Below are 22065 nucleotides of genomic sequence, written 5' to 3'. Positions count from 1 at the left end.
TATTGACCATTTGCACACAAGTGACCTGACCACGTGAATACATTCATGACTGATGGCGGTAAAGCTATACTATTCAACACCTTTGACAATAACTGGTTAAATGAATATTGTGCAGCTGTTGGATGAGGTGGCTCACCTTGTCGGAAAGCATAAAGGGCGATATTTAGATAAACTAAGGTTGGCATTAGCAGGGATAGCTACCGACCCATAACTTCCCCTTGTCATGATCAAAAATCTAACCGTCCAGTCTACCTGACTTCAGTCCACATGATATGTACCCAAACATCGTAAATGGAGTATCCCCATACACCGGTGCTGATCTACAAGCTTAAAGTCTGGATGCTTACCAGTTTTTAGTAGCAGGTATGCGTTGCTCTGCTTCGTTTTGCCGACAAATTCTACCCTGGGTGAAATGTCCCCCTTGCGCAAACGTTTCTAAAACGACTTTGTATCAAAATTTCGGGGGAATGTACTAGAACAGTAAAACATGGGGCATTTGCACCTTGTATAGAAATCACTTTTGAGCATGGTAAAAAATATCGACTTAGGGTAAAGCTTCCTGGTAGAGCACATATGTTTCCAATACATGTGATAATCAGATTATTCTTTTAAATCGCTGGTTAACACTAGAAGTAGCACAGCTAAGCCATTTGGGTTGTCTACATAGCATGCCCAAAGGGTAGTGAAGTTATATACTATTTTATACACTGTTATCTTGCCTAAAGTCAAATATACTTGTCCTAAAACTGACCTCAGTCTTTGAATGCGAACTCTGGCAGAAGGGTGTTGTAAACCGCTCTTTGCGTTGGAATGTGCCTTTTTTGTTCCATTCTGTGCAGATAACAATGACTTATCACTTCTCCTGGAGGGTTGGAGCGTCTTTCCACATTCTGTCCGGAGGGTGATGACCCATCAAAGGAAGATTGGTCCACGCTGTTGCCGATGCAGACTTCCCAATCGGCAGCAGCTTGGTCATGGGGCATGAACAGTTCATCGCCATGCGTTATAACATGGGAAAACCCAGCAGCCCCTGGATCTTCTCCACATGATTGTAATTTGGCACTGCAGAAAGCTCCAATTTGTTCAACTCTTTGATTAGGCTAAATCATTTAATATGTGGACTATCCTCGTTGCTCGGCTGATTACATTTCTCCGACTTCTGAATACTGCGAAGTGTCTTAGGAGTCAGATTTCAGTCTAAAAAATGTTAAAACCTTAAAGTAACCGTCTTACCGGATTTGTTTTACTATTAATCTGCAAATGAGGCAAACTCTTGTGTGAACAACTCTGTAATGACCCGAGCATGCTAGTGTGAAGAAAAGAATATTTGGTGGGGATGTAACCAGAATTTATTTTTGTAGTATTACTCTAGTTGTACTAAATCTTTTTCATTTGTCAACTATATAACTGATGGTCCAGTGGCTAGAGTTGGCACTCCCAGTTTTTATTTCCGTTACCACTATCAGTGTTGGGTAGGGTTACTTTAACTAGATTACTTTCAATGACTTTTGGATGACTCCAATACCAAATATGCTAATAAAAGACAAAAGAAACTAAATATGAATAAAATGACTCACAACACGTGGTAAGCTTTCTCTCCTGGCTTTGATTTCTTTGATCTCCGGCAAAATTAACATAAAATGCGACAAACAAAATTAAAATAAAACCAGCTCAGTGGACTTTGGTATGGCGCCCGCCCCGAGACTGGGAGGTTGTGGTTCAAGCCTCGACCGAGTCATACCTAAGACTTAAACATTGGTACCCGTTGCCTCCCTGCTTGCCGTTCAGCATTAGGGGTTGGAATTGGGGGGGGGGTTGGTCACCTAATGACTCCCAACACCTCAGTTGGGTTAAGCGAGGGGGCTGGGAATTCTCTCCTCTAAATCAATCTCCCAAAAAGAGTCAGAAATGACTCTAGCCACCTCCCACTAGGGGGATATGGCTGTGGTATATATGGAATTCATATATACATATATATATATATATATATATATATATATATATACAGTATATATGAATTCCGTTACTCCCCAAGCCTGCACAAAATTCAGTAATTTTATTCATATTTAGTTTCTTTTGTCTTTTATTAGCATATTTGGTGTTGGAGTCATCCAAAAGTAATCAAGTTAAAGTAACCCTACCCAACCCTGACCACCATTACAACCAATACGGTAAAACCTTGTGTATAAAACCAAACTTTGAGTTCTTTTTAGGTTATGAAAAAATGCACGATTCACAATTTGATGAGCAAACACGCCAACGGAATTTTTTTCTTCCACTCTCTAGTTTTATTCTGAAATGCCAGTCTCATTTAAATCATTTTATCACCAACCGGCCTGCTCGATTCTGGGTCCTTGGGCGAGGCGGCGGTAGCCGAGGAGCTCACGGGGTCATCCGAAAGTCCGAAGTTGCGCGTAGTCATGTCGTCCCGGATGTCAAGTTTTGACTCCTCTTCGTAAACCGGGTTAGAAATGCTGCGAGAACCTCTTATACTTCCAGATCCTTCAACAATCTCTGCCCCCTCTTCCTCAATATGGTCCTGGTGAATGGAAGTGGAAATATACAGCACATATAAATGCAATACAAATCTCAATATAATGGCAAACTCTCTGCAGCTGCAACCTCAGTGCCAAACCAGCAACTTGTGGACACCCTTATTACGCAGGCACATGTGTTTCTGTACGTGGAGTGAAACTTTAAAACAAACTGCTGGACAGTGTTCCCTCTAAACTGTTTACATTCTCAGCGTACAAATAATCTAGCCAGCGCACAAAAAACAGGGCTCAAAATTAATAATTAATATACAAGTATACATATAAGTTACAGTGCATGAAGGTAAAAATACACGGGTTCCCCCGACGTTGTGTCCTAAATGCGGTATTTTGAAGTCGAGTCGAAGGAGAACTAAATTGAGTAAAGTTAGTAGAGTTTGTCGAGAACCGGCTTCTTCGGCTCGGCTCACTAAAAGGAACCGGCTCTTTCGGGTCCTAAACGGCTCTTCAGGTTGTTTTTGCTTCTTTAATCCCAACATGACCAAATATTATGTAAAATTATGCTCAAAATGACTTAAAGGAAGGGGGGAATAGAACAAAAAAGAAAAAAATACCAAAATGAAAAAGTAGTGAAAAGTTGAGTAAAAAAGAAACAAAAGGAAGAGAAAAAAAGGAAAAATTTTGAAAAAGGCCAGAAAAAAAGTAAAGAAATATAGGAAAAAAGTAAATAGATAACAAAAAGAAAAAAGTAAGAGCTCTGAAAAAATAAACACAATGAGATTTTTTCAAAGGAATTTAAAAAGTAGAAAAAAAAACACGGAAAAAAGAAGTTTGTGTTGCATTCAAATAATTTCTAATTATATCAAGTCAATCTTTTTGCCAACATTGTACTTCCACTCAAAAATGTGATTAAGTACAGTTCTGTATCGTACAACCGACTCAATAAGCCCCCAAAAATGTTACTATTATGCAACAAAATATATCAGGAAATAAAAAGAAATGGATATTTTGTGAAAGAATTGTAAGAACAAACGACGTTTGTAGGCCGTACAACCTTTGCAATAGTACATGAGTCAATTCATTCAAAAGAGAAAAATTATTTTGCATTGCTGGAAACTCAGCAAAATGTCAAATTTTGGACATGTTGGATAATGAATTATCTTGCCACACTTGGGATTATGGTTGCTCACTGTTGTTTCAAGCGTTGCTCACCGACTTTGTGTAAACGCTCAGAAACGTAAGGAAAATGACAGGGAACATTGCTGCTAGATGAGCTCAAACAATGTCAAGTCATTTTTATTTGTATAGCCCTTAATCACAAAGTCTCAAAGGCCTGCACAGGTTATTGCAAACAACAGACTATTATTATAGACTATTATGACACCATCCCCTGATCTAAAACCTCCAAGAGGGCAAGGAAAAACTCCAAAACCTCAACATGAGGAAAATGAAGAAACCTTGAGAAGGGACCGCACATGTGGTCATCCCCCTTTCAGGATGACCAGGCCAAGATGGATGTTACAATAACAAATAATACACAGATATTGTCAACAAAAATATAGGTTATTCATATGCTATAGAAATAGGAGTGAGTTTTAAGCTTAGATTTCAACATTTCCACTTGAGGTTGCCAAATATTCACCTGTTTAAATCCACATGATAAATGGTCTGCATTTATTTAGCGCTTTTCAAGTCAATGAAGATATGGCCGCTATTGGTGTGTGAGTGTGTGTGTGTGAATGGGTAAGCGTGACGCACTTTGGGAGGTCTTCATTGACTTGAAAAGCGCCATAGAAATGCACAACATTTACCATTTATTTGAAACACTCCTTTTCTTACTTACACCATTTTCATGCTAGAGTAAAAGAAAACCGCAAGCACGAGCATGAACTCACTCTCCATCCCCCCTCCCTTTCCCTGCTTACCAATGCGTTGCAAGTTCCAAACTGCGCTGATCAAAATAGGATAAAAACAGATGGGCGCGGTGGAATGTACAGATATAAATATGTAGTCTTGAGTTGGAGTATTGAAATACTAAAAAAGTGTCATGGTCGCCTTGGCAACCGGTCTGCCCAGCCCCCTGGGCACCAGCTGAAGCAGTTCAACTAATCGCGTGTCTGCTATTTAAGGCTGGATTGTGGGCTTTGCGGGTGCTGGCTCATTATATACACATTGTCTGTTCTGTTATGCCTTGTCCTGTTTTGTTGAGTTGGAAGAAGCCTGTGTTTGCACGTTTTGTTAAAACCTGTTTGTTCTGTCTTGTCCCTGAGTTATGGACAACTTTTATTTTGGTAAATAAAAGTTTTGGATCGTCACGCAATTGAGTTCTCCCTTCCTGCCTCCTGCCTCCGTTCTGGTCCGGTCACCCCTTCCATTCCGTGACAAAAAAGTATACTAAATAATTATAGCTATGAGTACTATACAGTAGTGCAAAGAGTGCAAGAGGAGCAGCTGAATATATGTGCAAAATGGGCAGTTGGAAATTATAAAAGCTCTTTGAACTCAATAGGGCATAGTTAAGACATACTCAGTAGAGAAAATATTCTACTTTTAACTTGGAATGGAATGGAATTAAGCTCTTATTAAGAGATACCGCTGCAGATACATTGAGCGAACACTCACCTTGAAGTATTGGAAGCGGAAAGGTTTGCGCCTGCGTCTGTAGAAGTGAAATCCCACAAAAAACATTCCTGCCACGACGGCAACGAGTAGGATCACAACCAAACCCGTGCCGGCCTTTTGCGCCGTAGGCATCTGTGGACCAAAAGTAATGAAAAAGGTCCGAGATGGCTGGATTTAGTTTTTATTACAAACCTGGTGGCGAAGAGGCGGAGCTCTCAGGGGTCCCTGGAGAACATGGATGATGCCGTTCGCTGCCAAGATGTCGGCCGTGACCACGAAACGCTCGTTGATGTAACAAGAGGACTGCCAAGTGAAGTAGATTTCAATATATATATATATATATATATATATATATCGTAAATTCCGGACTATAGAGCGCACCTGATTATACCCACAAAGAAAATAGTGAGATCACTCCACCCACTTTACATGCATACACACAAGGTCTAAGTTTAAAATTATATTTTCCCGGTATCTTGTTTTAGAACGATCTTGATGTTTCTGTGATGAGTCTATTTTGAAACTCAATTCAATTCAAAGTGTTTATTGGGGGCGGCAGTAGCTCAGGAGGTAGAGCGCTCGTCTTGGGATCAAGGGATCCCAGTTCCAATCCCGGCTCGTCCGTGTTACATGTGGAAGTGTCCTTGGGTAAGACACTGAACCCCTAATACCCCCAAAAAGCAGGTTAGCGCCTTACATGGCTGCAAGGCACATTGTAAAGCGCTTTGGGAAGTCATTGACTTGAAAAGTGCTATATAAATAAATGCAGATTGTCATACGCACAGTAAAGAACCCCGTTTCCCTGCACAATCAAATTCTTACTTTGCTGTCCACACAGTTGCCAGCAAATAATAAAGACAGTTCTGTGTCTTACAACCGACTCAATAAGCCCCCAAAAATGTTACTATTATGCGACAAAATAGATCAGGAAATAAAAACAAATGGAGATCTTGTGAAAGAATTGTAAGAACAAAAGACGTTTGTAGGTCGTACAACCTTTGCGATAGTACATGAGTCAATTCATTCAAAAGAGAAAAAATATTTTGCATTGCCGGAAACTCAGCTAAATGTAACTTGATGTCAAATTTTGGACATGTTTGATCATTCATTATAATAATAATAATAATAATTTCCTTTGTATTGTCATTCTTTGTAAGAACGAAATGTCGATACACCTGACCCGTTACAGCGAGCCGATGCAGCCGCAGCCAACAGAGGGCGCCGCCATTTTACCAATGTTATAAGTCTTAGGTATGACTCGGCCGAGGCGCGAACCAGCGACCTCCCAGTCTCAAAGCGGGCGCCCTACCATCTAGGCTACTGAGCTGGTATCTTGCCACACTTGGGATTACGGTTGCTCACCGTTCTTTCAAGCGTTGCCCACCGACTTTGTGTGAACGCTCAGACCCGTAAGGAAAATGACAGGGAACATTGCTTAGAACCCGTCCAAACAGCCCACTATCCATTTACAACACCTCCCCACTCATTCCTATCACCAACAAGACCTCTAGCTTCCGTTATATTGAGACCTCTTTCCTGCAGATCACTCATAACACCATCCATCCACGTCAATAGCGACCTTCCTCTTGGTCTCCTCCCATTTACTCCTGCTCTGTAGATCCTCTTCAACATTGGCTCCTCATCCATCCTCTCCATGTGTCCAAACCAACCGAGTACTCTCTTTTCCACAAGCTTGCTCAGTTCAACTACTACTCCAGTTCTGTCTCTCACAATTTCATTTCTCAATCTATCCAATCTTGTCACTCCTAACAAACTCCTCAAACACTTCATCTCAAAAATATTTCATTTCCTTCTCAAATCTGCGTTCAGGCTCCAAGTCTATCTCTATACTATAAGAGCGGTGTCTCGGAAATGGACGGAGCTTTTGCCATGTCGCTCTTAAGTTGTAAACTGTGATCAGTGTGCTTGCTGTTTACGTTCCATCGGATGCTAACGTTCCACCGGATGCTAACGTTAGCATAGCGCTAAATCTCCTGCCCGCTGCTATCAATAATTAGCAGCTCGCACACCCCGACGGAGCTTTTATCGTCGCCGGCGACTTTAATCGGGCATGTTTAAGGACTCTACTTCCCAAATCCATTCAACACGTAGACTGAGCAATTAGGGGAAAAAACACTGGACCGTGTGTACAGTAAGATCAAACATCTAGTTGGATCCGCCCATCTCTGTCTGTCCCTCACCCCCCTCCGGAGGAAAACAAAGCCTATACAACAAAGACAGTTAAAACATCTTCTTGTTCCTTAATCGCTTTGTTTTCCTTATCCTCACTATAAAATGTGGAACTGGAGTATCCAATTTCGTTGTCACAATATATCCCATGTTTAACAATGACAATAAAGGTATATTCTATTCTATTCTATTGTTTCCCGGGAGGAGAACAATTTCTTGTGTCTTGACCGCGCAATGACTCCTCGATAAACCTTCATTCCGACCGAACAAACGGAGAGTCTTTCGTTGCTTCGCCAACATCTTATTTGGAGAAGATCGAAGCAACTCCCGAAAAGACCTGCAGGAATAAATTTCAAAAGAAAACTCAACAGACAATGGCGAATACTCACCGGAGCCGACGGGTCCAGACTTTTGGCCACTCCCAACACGGTAAGCGTTCCTACACGGGTCTTCAGAAGGGTCCCGTTGGTTAGCTGGCGCAGCGTCAATGCAAGACCCTCAGACAGGTGAGACTCCAAGTCACGCTGCGACAAAGTCTGAGGGATGCAATGCACAGTATAGGTGGGTGGATTTAGTCATAATATCCATATTATGGAGCAGGTCCTTGGATCAAATGGATACTCTTCTCCTGGGATCGATACTGTCTTACCGTTTTAACTGGCACAGTCCAACTAGCAGGACGCACGCTTCACCGACACGACCGAGACTCCGGTAAAAACAGGGGTGGGGGACCGTGCGCTGCAATAACAGCCGAATCATTGACACACACTGCTCACTCGATATAGAGTCTCTGGCAGTATCGTGTAGACCCCTCTATCTACCGAGAGAGCTAACTGTGGTCATTGTGGTTGCTGTTTACGTTCCACCAAATGCTAACGTTAGCATAGTGCTAAATCTCCTGCCGGCTGCTATCCATAAACAGCAGCTTGCACACCCCGACGGAGCTTTTATCGTCGCCGGCGACTTCAAGCGGGCATGCTTAAGGATTGTACTTCCCAAATTCATTCAAAACATGGACTCAGCAACCAGTTTATGTATTTTTGTATATAATTCAAACCAATATTGCGTTTTTCTCTAACAATCGCATTTTTTACCACTAGAATGTGTTAAATAATACACACTCTCCCTTTAGAGTTTGCATTGTAGTTATTTTGTTAGGGTCTGACATACCTCCTACTACCAGAGGGCCCCAACCGGGGTTTGAACTGGACAAATGTGTGTCCAATTATCACACGCCTGTGCTAAATCATCCCAAACCCTTTAAAAGGACATTTTGATCAGCAAACTTTGTCGGATAATTGTCATTTCATACTACCACCATGCCAGGTTTGTTTATTTCTGGTTTTCTTTGTTTTTGAGTCTTTCCTTGCCTTCATTTACCATCATTGCTTTTGAGAACCCCTCGATTCCAGTTCCTGCCTCCCCCACATGGGTCCATCACCCCAGACATATTTACTAAGAAAACATCAGTTTGCTGTGTTTATCTTAAATATAAGCTAACTCAAAGGAGGATGGGTTGAATTATTTAATGATCAGTAGTACTCAAGTGGATCGAACCTCCTATGTGGAGTTTGCATGTTCTCCCTGTGCGGGCACTCCACTTTCCTCCCACATTCCAAAAACATGCATGCCAGGTTAATTGGTTGGTCCAAATTGTCCCTAGTGAGTTATCTGTCCCTGTGTGCCCTGCGACTGTCTGGCAACCAGTTCAGGGTGTCCCCTGCCCACTGCCTGAAGACAGCTGAGATGGGCTCCAGCACTCCCGCGACCCTACTGAGGATAAGCGGTGCAGGTAATGGATGGATGGATAGTACTCTCTGCAAATAAGGTGTTGTAGAAGATGTGGAACTGACCTGGTTGTCAACGAGGCCATCGTTTCCCGGGACAAAGAGCGTGGAGTGCACAGTGAGATCCTGCAGACGCTGGACAAATTGTCTCCCGGCTGAAGAGGTCCGGGACACGTTGAGGACTTGCTGTGGAAACACCAACTTTAGGCTTAAGATATCAATCATTACATTCAAGTTGGGCCAGGCTTCTCTCTCGCTGACTTTTTTAAAATTTTCATCCACCCGTCACTGTTCTTTTTTGTCACTCTACCTCTTTCTTAAAGAGATGCACTGGGACAACGTACTGCTGCTGTGGTCCACGGCCCAAATTTCAACGGACGGCATTCAATTTTTTTCGTCAACTCTTAGTCAATGGTGGATAGTTACTGTAACCTCAGCGGACACAAGAATGTAAAAAAATGTATATGTTTAGACAGTGTTTTTTAACTTAGATTTGGGTACAAAAGACAGGCTTTAATTTGTTATCATACATCTTCCTCCCAAGTCCTCACCAAAAAAAAATGACATTTTAGGTTTGTTTCAGGTTCGGTACTGGAAATTATTTTATTTTTTCGGGCTTGGGCTGGGTGGGGCTTTGAAACCCGCGGGCCTGTTTCAAGTCGGGCTGGATTTTTTTGTATAGTAGCTATACATTGTTTTATTACACATTTTTATTAACTGTCATGGTTACTGACGTGAAGCACCTGTGCTTGCTCGTTTGGCGCTAACTGCTTCGGACTCTGATTGGCTCTCTGTCCCTATTTAAACCCACTTCTATCTGTCCCCTTTTGTCAGTCCGTCTGAGAACCTCTGTTAACACTAGGCAAGCCTTTTTTCGACCCTGACTCCCACCTGTTTTTGCTCCCATCTGTTCCCCAGGCTTCGACCCGTTTTTTGATCCAGACCACGTTCAGTCTCCTCTCCTCGCTTTTAACTCGTTGCTGATCCCGACCACGTTTTTGCTCTCCCGTCCCGGCGACTGACCCGTTTTTTCTGTTCCCGACACAGCCATCGCTCGCCACAGAAATCACACTTCCGCTTTCAGAGCGACCTGCTTCCCGTGACCAGCGATCCCGGGATCGTGTGTGCGCTCCTGTCCTTTCTTCATATACAGGGTACACGGAAAACAGGTTTTTTTTATTATGAGAGTTTAAAGATTTAAAAGTTTAAAGGTTCCAAATACATGTCTGTTCTTCGAACATACCGTGACTCTGCCACAGGACTCAGATTGGCTCCCTGTCACTATTAAAACCCTCGATTATCTGTCACCTGTTGTCAGTCCATCTGCGAACCTCAGTTTACTCTAGACAAGCTTTTCAACCCTGACTCCTGTTTTTGCTCCTGTCTGTTCCCCGGCTTCGACCCGTTTTCTGATCTTGACCACGTCTACTCTCCTCTCCTGGCTTTCGACTCGTTTCTGATCCCGACCACGTTTTTTGCTCTCCTGTCCCGGCTACTGACCCGTTTTTTCCGTTCCCGACACCGCCATCGCTCGCCACGGAAGTCACACTTCCGCGTTCAGAGCGACCTGCGATCACCGGATCTTGGGTGCAATCCTTTCCTTTCTTCCCAATAAAACTGAGAGAAACGTAACGCAAGTGGGTCCTGTCTCCGTTCTGGTCCTGACATTAACATATATCTATTTTTAGGTCGGCGAGAGAAACTCCAGCCTGACCTGAAAGTAATGATTGAGCTTTTAGGTTTAACCCGGTCTGAAATATAGGTCTGGTCAGGCTTGAGATCTCCCGTGTGACCAGAAAATGACATCACCTGAACTTACAGTGAGGAAGTTAGACAATGTGGGCGTGGCCACGAGAACCTGGAACAGGTTACCGACGCAGTTCAAGCCATCGCCGTCGTAACCCGACTTGCACTTGCAGGTCACGTCTGCCAAAAATCAAACTTCTGTCTCAAGCGGGACTTCTAAATTTCAAACAACTCAGAGTTCTCTTACCCTTCATCCGGTAGCAGAAAGCGTCCCAGGTCTCGCTGAGGTTTTTCCGAAAACCGTAGTCGACGATGCCGACGTGTCCGAAGCCACACTTGGGGTTCGCGTAGGTGGTGGGGTACGCCACCCGGGATTGCTCGAGCCACCCGGCAGCACACATGTTTAAGCCGCCCTATCACCAGAGTTTTCAGATTCAGATTCAGATCTACTTTATTGTCATTCTAGTACCCGTGTATACAGAACAAAATGTCGATACATCTGACCCGCACAGTTTCCTTGAATGTACAGATATAAATACAAATAAAATGTTGTATTGAGTTGGAGTATTGAGTACTAATAATATACAAAATAATTATGGCTATGTATAGTATTATACAGTAGTGCAAAGAGTGCAAGAGGAGCAGCTAACCAGATGTGCAAAATGGGCAGTCAGGTAAACAAGTCAGGTCAACAGTAACAATAACACTGTAGTACAATAGTGCAGAGGAGAACAGATGTGCAAGGAGTGGCTAGCTATAAAGAACTGCCAGTAGTACAAAAAAGTCAAACAAAACCAACACATGTACAGATTAGCAGCAGTTTAGATTTACTATGTGTTTGATTGACCATTTAACAGTCTAATGGCCAGAGGGACAAGACTATTGTGGAACCTGGTGGTCCTGCACCGCACACTGCGGTACCCCAGAGGCTAGCAGAGTGAACAGTCCATGATGGGGGTGAGAGGGGTCCCTGATAATGTTCTTGGCTTGGGATAGGCAGCGCTTCTGGCCAATGTCCTGAATGGAGGGGAGAGAAGTCCCGATGATTTTCTCTGCTGTCCTCGTCACCCTCCTCACACTACCCCAGTCGGAAGCGCTGCAGCCTCCACACCACACCGAGATACAGCTGGTCAGGATACTCTCTATGGTGCCCCTGTAGAATGTGATGAGGGAGGGTGGGGGCAGGTGGGCTCTCCTCATCCTCCGCAGGAAGTACAGGCTGCTGTGCCCTCTTCACCAGTGATGCAGTTTTGTCGTTATTGTCACAATCTTGCACACAGGTTCCCTTTTCTAGTGTTGGATTTCTTACTATAAAAATGTACCAACCGTTTACCAAAATGTTCGAAGCCACCCGGCGGCACATAAGGGGAACGCATTAGTTTGAAACGGGAAATTCCCGGCTTGTTTCTCCCGAGTGTAAATGTCAGCGAATGTTATTAATAATCGCCTTGGGCTGCCAAGGAGAATAAAAGAAAATAATCAAACAGTCTGCAATTCGGCACGGGGGCGGGTCCTTGCTAAGATGGCGGCGCGCGCGAGTGCAGCGGCTTCACATGTCTCTCCAGTCATCATTAAAAGAGACTGTGTAGAGCAGGGGTGTCAAACTCATTTTAACTCGGGGGCCACACGATAGAACAAACATTCTGTTGGGGGCCGGACTAGTAGATTAAAGAGAAAAAGAGATGAAAAAATAAGAGAAAGAGGGAGGGAAAAAGAGAGAGGGCGGGACAAAGAAAGAAAAAGAGAGATAAAGAAATAAGAGAAAGAGGGAGGGAAAAGGAGAGAGGGCGGGACAAAGAAAGGGAGAGAGCGTGAGAAACAAAAGAGATAAAAAGAGAAGTCGTAAGAGAGGGGGAAAGAAAGGGAGCGGAAGAAAGAAATCCAAAGAGAAATAGAAAGACAGAAGGAGAGAAGAGAGAAAAGAAAGCACAAAAGGTAGGAAGAGAGAAAGAGAAAAGTGAGAAAAAGAAAAAAGGAAGTTAGAGCAAAAGAAGTTAAAAAGACACAGAGAAAGAGACAAAGAGCAACAAAGCAAGAGAAAAAGAGAGACACAGAAAGTCATAGAGACAGAGAGTGGGAGAAAAGGGATGTGAGAGAGAGAGAGAGAGAGAGAGAGAGAGAGAGATACAAGTACAGTGTCTTTGCTCGAGACACCTTTCTTTGGCAACATCAAGTTGACATATTTCAACCTGCAGCTTGTTTTTCTCTTGCGCTTCTCTGAGTGTTGTCTCGCAGGCCTGATCTGGCCCGCGGGCGGCCTGTTTGACACCTGTGGTGTAGAGAGAGTCCACTCCTTCAAATTTCTGGGTGTGTACATCTCCGACGACCTCTCCTGGTCTGCAAACACCAGAGCGGTGGTAGGGGAGGGCCAGCAGCGACTGCATTTCCTGAGAGTGCTCAGGAAAAATCATCTAAAACAGCAGCTGCAGGTGTCCTTTTACAAAGCTACAGTGGAGCGCATTCTAACGTACTGCATTACGGTGTGGTATGCTGGGTGCACAGCAGCAGACAGGACAACGCTGTATGTACGTATGTACTTGAAAATGACAGCAACTAATGGGCACTGATTATATCCTATTTCTGATGCATTCACTTACCTGCTGGGCGTAGGACACAGCTATGATCACCTGTCATGATTTCCATCCTACCACAACTCTCCCTTGTCACCGATTATGTCCTATTTCTGATGCATTCACTTACCTGCTGGGCGTAGGACAACTGGGTGTATGTAGCCAAAGTGGCTCCGGCGGAGCTACAGGCAGAGCGGGCAGCTAAGTAGTCGAATTTGTACTGGCCCTGGTCCGAACGCACGTGAAAAACCCCGAGTGTTGCATCTGCAGGGAAACCAGAGAACTTAAAAAGGGAACAGCAACATTTTATACGCCGCAAACTAATGCATTCTAACCTCATTAGCTGAAAATGTTTAGTTTAAGCATACTTTAGCATAAGTCATAGAAAAATGATCTCGTTTCTTTAAAGGGTCTGTGTGTATTATTCAATCACTAGATGTCGCTGTATTGTGTGAAGCCACAGAAAACGAGTGTTACAAGGCACAAGGAAGAATACAAACTACGGAGACTCAATGTGACCAAACTGCACCATTTTGCTTCTCATTTTTTAAAACAGGCTATGATTCGGTTTACCAGTTAAGTAACAGACCTGAGATTCTGTAACAAAATGGACGTCAACGATTTTTATAACATTTGAGCTAACTGATGATTTACCACTATTAAAAATTTAGGTTCCCGATTGATCAACTACAGTTCTCAAAGCAAAGATCAGTCATGCCATCTTTACGTGCACAGATTTTGACAAGCCATAAACTACAGCAGCGGTACGTCCTTGAGAATCCAGCGCGGTACTTTAAGAGAGAGAGAGACAAAGTGTCATGGTTGCCATGGTCCCCAATTGGCCCCGCCCATGTGGCGCCTGCTGCAGCTTGTTGAGAGATTGGCTTTCTGTCTATATTAAGCTCAATGCTCTCTTGCTTTTTTGTCAGCCCGTCAAATGAACTTCTGCCCCACAAGACGTGGGTTCTGACTCGGTCCTGTTTTCCTGTTGGTATTTCAGTCCGGTATTGTTCCCGTTTATTTTTGTCCTGTTTAATTTCAGGTTCCAGTGTTGTTTCTGTCTGTTTTTGTCCTGTTTGTTATTTTCTTCAGTTTTTGTTCCCGTCTAGTTTTTCCTGTTGGATTTTCAATATCCTGATTTGTTATCTATCTTGTCTGTCCTGTCCGGTATCGGCCCCATCTGTCCGGTATCAGCTCGGGCAATTGGTATTGATCTTTTCGGCCTCCTCTAACATGCATGACTCCCCATTTCCCGTAAAATTAAAGGCTTGTATGGGAAATGTCACGCGTTTGGGTCCTGATCCTGTTCCAGTTCATGACAGCATGTATGTGCGGGGCCTGGCCCTATACTTTTTCATGATATTCTAATATTTTGAGAACATTTTGCCATAATCAGCAATAATAAAACAATGAAAGACTTATTTCAAACCAGAATGTATGATGTTTATTTATAGAAGGTAAATAACTTTATCACAATGTTCTGATTTTCAGAAAAAGTCCTATACCTTCAAAATGGAGGTCGGTGCAACTTGCGTCGGGGTGGCATCGCCCGTTGTCTTGGAGACATCGGCTGACAGGAAGTTCCTTGACTTGGCAGTTCAGACCGTCTCCGATGAAGCCGTCTTTGCACGAGCACTCCCGTTTACCCTCAAACACAAACCAAATCAGTAGAGTTACAAAATATGTACATCAGTGTTCTGGTTTGCCCGCGTCCCCGCGTCCTAGACGCATCATTTTAGCTGGGGACGCATAGTGTCATATCAACGTGCGTCCCCGGACGCAACTTTTTGGACACCAAATTGTCATTATTACCCGATTACTTTTTTTTTTTTTAACAAAGATTTATCGCACTCCAAACTTTTCGTCAGGCAGATCCGCCATTGTTGTTTTGGTCTCGCGGTTCGAGTTTTCGTCTGCACGCCGATCTCGTTGCTTCGAGATGACGTCATTGTTGTGGTGCTTGGCGTCTAGGGAAAGTTAAGTATGCCTCCGAAAAAACAGTATTAGGTAAAAATCAACACAAAATTGGTCATTTCTTCAGCGTCAGTAATAAGTCGAAACATAATACAGAAAGTGGTAGCAACGGCAATAATTCCGGCACGAAAAAACAGCGGGGAAATTCTTTGGAAGATCGCAGAGGCAAGGAAAACACGTGTGTTGAAGCCAACGATTCGACGAAAGATAAACAAAAGAATACTCCTAGCAAGAAAAGGACTTTTCTGCCAAAATGGACTCAATTATATTCCTGGTGACGCTATGAGGAGGATGATAATGGAGGCTACATGTTCTGTGATGCGTGTACCCAGCGTGACCAAAAAACTGGATTGCATAAATCATTTCGCAATACGAACTTTCAGAAGAGCACATTCGATCGACAATGAAAACCACAAATTAGCTATGGAAATTCCGTTGCTGCAATTGGAACTGTGGCGGGACAGCAAACCACGAAGAATATATGAACTGAAAAATCTGAAGTGATTAAAACTGCATGAATATATAGACTAATATTTCAGCAGTATTATTTTGTATAATGTACAATAAAGTTGTGAACTGAAAACTCTTGAAGTGATAAGTGATTTGTATTATCAATAAACGGTGATGATTAAAACTGAATGAATATATATCGATTTATATGATATATTTGTCGCCGATTGACAATTTCAATATAACACTAAATTTTGGGGACCCATAGATCTCTGTTGGGACCCATAGATTTTGAACATGCGAGTCTCCGGGACCCATCACTTTTCACAGCTAAAATGAACACTGCTACATGGTACATTATGACATTACTTCGGTACTTTAGAAAAGTAGTTAATTAATTATAGTGTAGTCTAATTGTTGAGTCTTCTTGCTTCACTTGTATCGTCCATCCTTTCAAAACAATCCCCGAAGGGTTTTTTGTCATGATTACCGATTGGAATCACCCTGACTCCCGCCTGTCCCGTTTTTGCTCCCGTTTGTCTCCGGCTGACCTGTTTTGATCTTGATGAAGGATTTTTATTTTATTTGATTGACTATAAGGGATATTTTACAATCAAATACAAATGACTTTTAAATACAAAAGATATTCATTGGCTGAGCTGTGGGGAGAGGTCATTGTAGCCTAGACAATAATGATGTTTACAGAAAAACAACAAGAACAGGGACAAGGGCTGACGCGGGAAAAGGCTGAAAAGCTTTGTTGGTGTGAGTCCTTTAGACATGGCGGCGCCTTTCGGCGAGGAGGTGGCGACTAGGTGGGGGTCACGTGAGGAGTCTGCCACGGGCGGAGTCTGCCACGTAGGGAGTTCCTGGCCCGCCTATGGAGGGTGCCCGATGCCCCAATGTGTGAAAAGACGCAAGGAGAGACGAGAGAGCAGAGATGGGAGAGCAGATCGGAGATCGTGAGAGGGAGGCTCGACGAAGACTAATTAGACAATAATTCGGCTAAATTCGATAGAGTTCACTTAGTTAAATAACTTTAAGAAAATAAATCTGCCCCCGTGTGGAAATGCCTGTCTCTTGTCAATATTTTTCCCTAAATTAAGAAAAGAGCATGCATTGTTAGGAGAATGAAGTTTGTGGTTGGTTAATGGAGTCAGATAACTAATTTGAACGATTCGGTAAACGCTACATTTGTACTTTAGCACCGACCATGTCCACTCTCTCATCCCGGCTCAGGACCCACTTTTGATCCAGACTACGTCTACTTTCCCGTCCTGGCCTACGACTCGTTTCCGACCCCGACTACGATTTTGCTCTCCCTGTCCCGGCTACTAATCTGTTTTTCTGTCCCCGAAGACCCACTTCCGTATTTGGATCACAATCCGAGTGCGAGAACGACTTGCTTCCTGCGTCCAGCGTACACTGGACCGTGGGGGCAGCCCTTCCTCTTTCTTTCAATAAAACTTGTGGTAAACGTTACGCGATTGGGTCCTGTTTCCGTTCTGGTCCTAACATGTTTATTTTTACCAACAAAGTAAAACCAAATACAGCCGTGGTGGCGCCATCTCAATCAAAAGGTATAGGAACACTGAATTTCTCCTCATGTAGATATTCTCCCTACTGTATGTACTCTCATCTAAGTTAAACTATTTTCTCCCTGCAGCTCGTTTTTCTCTTGCGCCTCTCTGAGTGTTGTTTGCCGGCCGGATTCAATAGCTTAGCGGGCCTGACCTGGCCCGCGGGCCGCTCGTTTGACACCTGAGATTTAGTGATAGAAAATACAGCAGCTCGGGAAAAAAACAGTGTGAGCTTTACTTCAAGAGATAACAGACATAGATAATGGTGATACCGGTGCAGTCATGACGCAGTCGGCATGTTGGTGACAGCCGCCATTATCTCCGCTGATGCAGGAATCAATGGCCAGACAGGTGAATCCATCTCCGGTGTGATCTTTAGGACAGGTGCATGTCACCTGATCTCCCGACTGGGAACATGATGCTAACGGTGCGCAACCGCCGTTAAACACTTTGCACATGTCCAACACTAAAACATAGAACAGGTGGGAAAACGTTTTCAGTTGTGGGAAGTTGTTGGGCAAAATTGGCCCAAAGAATGTTTTTTCAGCACGAGAAGGCACGCCGGATTATAAAGTGCACTCCCCCAAAAAGTTATTGTCACAGTTGCCATGGCGCCCAATGGGCCCCGCCCACGTGGCGCCAGCTGCGGCTCGTTAACAGATTGGCTCCCTTTCTATTCAAGCTCAGTGCTCTCACTCTCTCTATGTCAGTCTGTCAACGAACCTCTGCCCCGCAAGACTTGGGTTCCCTGTCTGTGTTTCCTGTCCAGAATTGTATTTTGTCCTGTTTATTATTCTCTCCAATTTCATTCTTGTCTAGTTTGTCCTGTTTAATTTCGATATCCAGTTTTGATATCAATCCTGTCTCCCGTCCTGTCCGGTATCGCTCCATCTGTCCGATATCGGCTTCCTTCTGCTGGCTTCCTTTCATTCCACGCCAGGCTGCTGCCTTACATCTTCCGCCCAAGGATCGCCGAATCTCTGGCGTTTGGGTTAACGTGCATGACTGCCCCATTTCCCGTATAATAAAAGCTTGTAAAAGAAATGTCACGCATTTGGGTTCTCCTCCTTTTCCAGTTCATGAAAATTACAGTATTTTTCGCACATTAAGGCATACCAGACTATTAGGCGCACCCACCCAAAAGTTACCGAATTTTCCTCCCTATAAGGCGCACCACATTATAAGGTGCACCCTCCCAAAGTTGCTGTATATTTCACACTATAAGCCGCACCGGATTATTAAGCTTATAACACATTACAAGGCACCCTGGTTTATAAAGCGCACCCCCCCAAAAGTCACCATAAATTCCGCAATTTTAGGCACACTGGTTTATAAAGCGCACCCCCCCAAAAGTCACCATAAATTCCGCAATTTTAGGCATACTGGATTATAAAGCGCACCCCCCCAAAAGTCACCGTATTTTTTACACTATAAGGTGCACGGATTATAAAACGCACCTCCCAAAATTTACTGTCAATTCCGCAATGTAAGGCACACTGGTTTATAAGGCGCACTACCAAAAAGTTACAGTATTTTTCGTTACTGTAAGGCGCACCATATTATTAGTTGCACCCCCCCAAAATTGCTGTATATTTCGCATTATAAGGCGCACCTGATTATAAAGTTTATTATGCATTATAAGGCACCCTGGTTTATAAGGCGCAGCACCCAAAAGTTACTGTATTTTTTGTTACTGTAAAGCGCACCAGATTATAAACTCAGTGCTCTCACTCACCCTTTGTCAGTCCGTCAACGAACCTCTGCACCCGCAAGACGTGTGTTTTGACTCCGGTTTCCTGTTTGTGTAACCATACCTGTTAACCTCCACGGCTCCATAGCCGTACAAACTGTCGTATTTTCCCATACAAAACACAAAATAATCGTACACCTTATTTTTTTTTTGAATGATGCATGATGGGAAATTCCCAGGCGGCAGACGCATGCGATTGACAAATTTGGGTTTTTCCGTACAGATTTCCTTGTACGTCATACTCGTCTTAAAATGCATACAAAAACGTACTTTGTAGGGCAAAACTGTACAGGTTGACAGGTATGATACCGGACAGTAAACACAAACAGGAAACTGGACAGAGTCAAAACCCACGTCTTGCGGGTGCAGAGGTTCGTTGACGGACTGACCAAGGGTGAGTGAGAGCACTGACCTTAAACAAGAGGGAAGCCAATCAGTCAACGAGCCACAGCTGGCGCCAAACGGGCGGGGCCAATTGGGCGCCATGGGCAACCGTGACAGATTATCACACTAGTTTTACTCATGGTGCTCGAAACACTGATTTGCATAGTTAAACAATCCCTCCTCTTGATTACCTTTGTATCAATAACGTTGCTGTTTAATATATATCAAACGTAAGGGAGCTTATATAGTATTTTATGGAATGATTTTCTGTTTTCGGTGTCCGTCTTTTGTAATGTTATTGATGCCCAGGTGAAAAAGTGAAGGGACTGATAACCAGAATGTAGAAGAGAATGCACTATGCAAAACAGAGGTTTTTCTGTACTGTTAAAATAATCAGATAAAGAAACAGGGTTATATAGACATTTGGGTTATTAGGCGCGCCTTATAGTCCAGCAAAACACAAATAGTGTCAAATCGAGCATGCTTCGGGGTACCTGTGCAGGTGTATCCGTCCCCCTGATAAAAGGGGCGACACAGGCATGTGTTGTTGCTCTGGCACACTGCTGCTTCGGAGCAAGCTGGAGAACAGGACACTTTTTTATCTGCAGGAGAGGAAACATTTTTTACGGTATCACCAACACTAACAAGGAATGTTCCCTGTCATTTTCCTTACGGGTCTGAGCGTTCACCCAAAGTCGGTGAGCAACGCTTGAAACAACAGTGAGCAACGGCAATCCCCAGTGTGGCAACTAAATCATTGTCAAACATGTCCAAAACTTGACATCAAGTTACAATTTGCTGAGTTTCCGGCAATGCAAAATGATTTTTCTCTTTTGAATGAATTGACTCATGTACGATTGCAAAGGTTGCAGGGCCTACAAACATAGTTTGTTTTTACAATTCTTTCACAAGATTTTCATTTCTTTTTTTTCCTGATATAATTTGTCTCATAATACTATCACCCTTCTCCCACTACTTCAAAGGACGATTGAGAAAATTGCATCAACACGGCGCGGACTAATCAGCCAGAGGCTTGATCATGGGGCGTGGACAATTGATCCCATGTGTCATAAAAGGGGCATCCCGGACAACCCCCCCATGTCTCCTGCACACGATTGTAATTGGCAAAGGCAGAGACCTTGTTAAACTCTTTGATTCGGCTAAATAAATTAATATGTTGACTCTACCCGACTCAATAACTTCTCCGGCTTCTGGACGTGTTCCAACTGTAAGGGTTTCGACCAGATACGTGAAGTGTCATGGAGTCAGATTGCAGTTTAGGAAATGTTGAGTTACTGCTGGTTACCACCAGTGTTCCCTCTAAGCTGCGCGCATGCTCGCACATTCTCAGCGCACAAGAAAATCTAGCCGGCGCACAAAAATCAGGGCTCAAAATGACTAATTAAGAAGCGACTTAAGTCAAAGTTACAGTGCATGAAGGTCAAAATACACGGGTTCCCCCGACGTTGTGTCCTAAATGCGGTATTTTGAAGTCGAACGAAGTTGAGTAAAGTTAGTAGAGTATGTCGAGAACCGGCTTCTTCGGCTCGGCTCACTAAAAAGGGTCCTAAACGGCTCTTCAGGTTGTTTTTGCTTCTTTAATCCCAACACGACCAAATATTATGTAAAATTATGCACAACATGACTTAAAGGAAGGGGAGAATAGAACAAAAAAGAAAAAAATACCAAAATGAAAAAGTAGTGAAAAGCTGAGAAAAAAAGAAACAAAAGGAAGAGAAAAAAAAGAAGGAAAAATTTAGAAAAAAAAACAGAAAAAAAGAAAAGAAAGGAATGTAGGGAAAAAGTAAATAGAGAACAAAAAGAAAAAAGTAACAGCTCGGAAAAAATAAACACAATGTTTGGACATGTTTGATAATCAATTATCTTGCCACACTTGGGATTGCGGTTGCTCACTGTTGTTTCAAGCGTTGCTCACCGACTTTGTGTGAACGCTCAGACCCGTAAGGAAAATGACAGAGAACATTGGTTACCACTCACCTTGCGGCATCTCACAGCGTTGTCCCGTCCATCCCTCCTCACACATGCAAGAACCGGTCCCTCGACGGCCGTCGTCGCAGATACCGTGTTCCGAACACTCGCATGCTACGGGAACAAAAGCAAGACGTGGTTTATTTTATGTGAAGCCTTTATTGACAAAGTATCATATGAAATGAAATGATTTGCATTTCTATAGCGCTTTTCAAGTCAAGACTTCCCAAAGCGCTTTACAGTGTGCTTCACATTTCCCAATAGCGGCCGTGCAGCCATGTAAGGCGCTAACCTGCTTATTCGGGGTATTAGGGGTTCAGTGTCTTACCCAAGGACACTTCGACATGTAACACGGAGGAGCCGGGAATCGAACCTGCGATCTCTTGATCCCAAGACGAGCGCTCTACCTCCTGAGCCACTGCCGCCCCATCATACAGGCCGCCTTGAATTTTGGGGGTATTGTTCTGTGCTGCAGTGTTTATTTGTTGAATAATTTCATACCTGTCAACCTGTACGTTTTTGCCGTACAAA

At 43.5% G+C, this 22065-nt stretch overlaps 1 protein-coding gene across 1 annotated transcript in view; it reads right to left on the bottom strand.

Annotated features, from left to right (window-relative positions):
• Nucleotides 1-2281: 2281 nt before the first annotated feature.
• The window catches only part of stab2 (stabilin 2), an 88841-nt gene continuing 69057 nt past the window's right edge, over nucleotides 2282-22065 (bottom strand). The window contains exons 57-68 of the mRNA XM_088347323.1: nucleotides 21544-21648; nucleotides 20040-20147; nucleotides 17684-17877; nucleotides 14913-15054; nucleotides 13538-13671; nucleotides 11085-11250; nucleotides 10911-11017; nucleotides 9158-9277; nucleotides 7694-7840; nucleotides 5307-5417; nucleotides 5115-5246; nucleotides 2282-2539 (exon numbers count right to left, since the gene is read on the bottom strand). Of these exons, the coding sequence (XP_088203449.1) occupies nucleotides 2312-2539; nucleotides 5115-5246; nucleotides 5307-5417; nucleotides 7694-7840; nucleotides 9158-9277; nucleotides 10911-11017; nucleotides 11085-11250; nucleotides 13538-13671; nucleotides 14913-15054; nucleotides 17684-17877; nucleotides 20040-20147; nucleotides 21544-21648 (1694 nt within the window). The 3' untranslated portion in view covers nucleotides 2282-2311. The remainder of the gene's footprint in view (nucleotides 2540-5114; nucleotides 5247-5306; nucleotides 5418-7693; nucleotides 7841-9157; nucleotides 9278-10910; nucleotides 11018-11084; nucleotides 11251-13537; nucleotides 13672-14912; nucleotides 15055-17683; nucleotides 17878-20039; nucleotides 20148-21543; nucleotides 21649-22065) is intronic.

This window comes from Urocampus carinirostris, chromosome 11 (genome assembly GCF_059441175.1).
Source record: "Urocampus carinirostris isolate Australia breed hairy pipefish chromosome 11, RoL_Ucar_1.0, whole genome shotgun sequence".
In the NCBI taxonomy this organism is placed as follows: Eukaryota; Metazoa; Chordata; class Actinopteri; order Syngnathiformes; family Syngnathidae; genus Urocampus; species Urocampus carinirostris.
The sequence above is the reverse complement of the archived record's forward strand: the minus strand, read 5'-3'. Positions and strand labels throughout refer to the sequence as shown.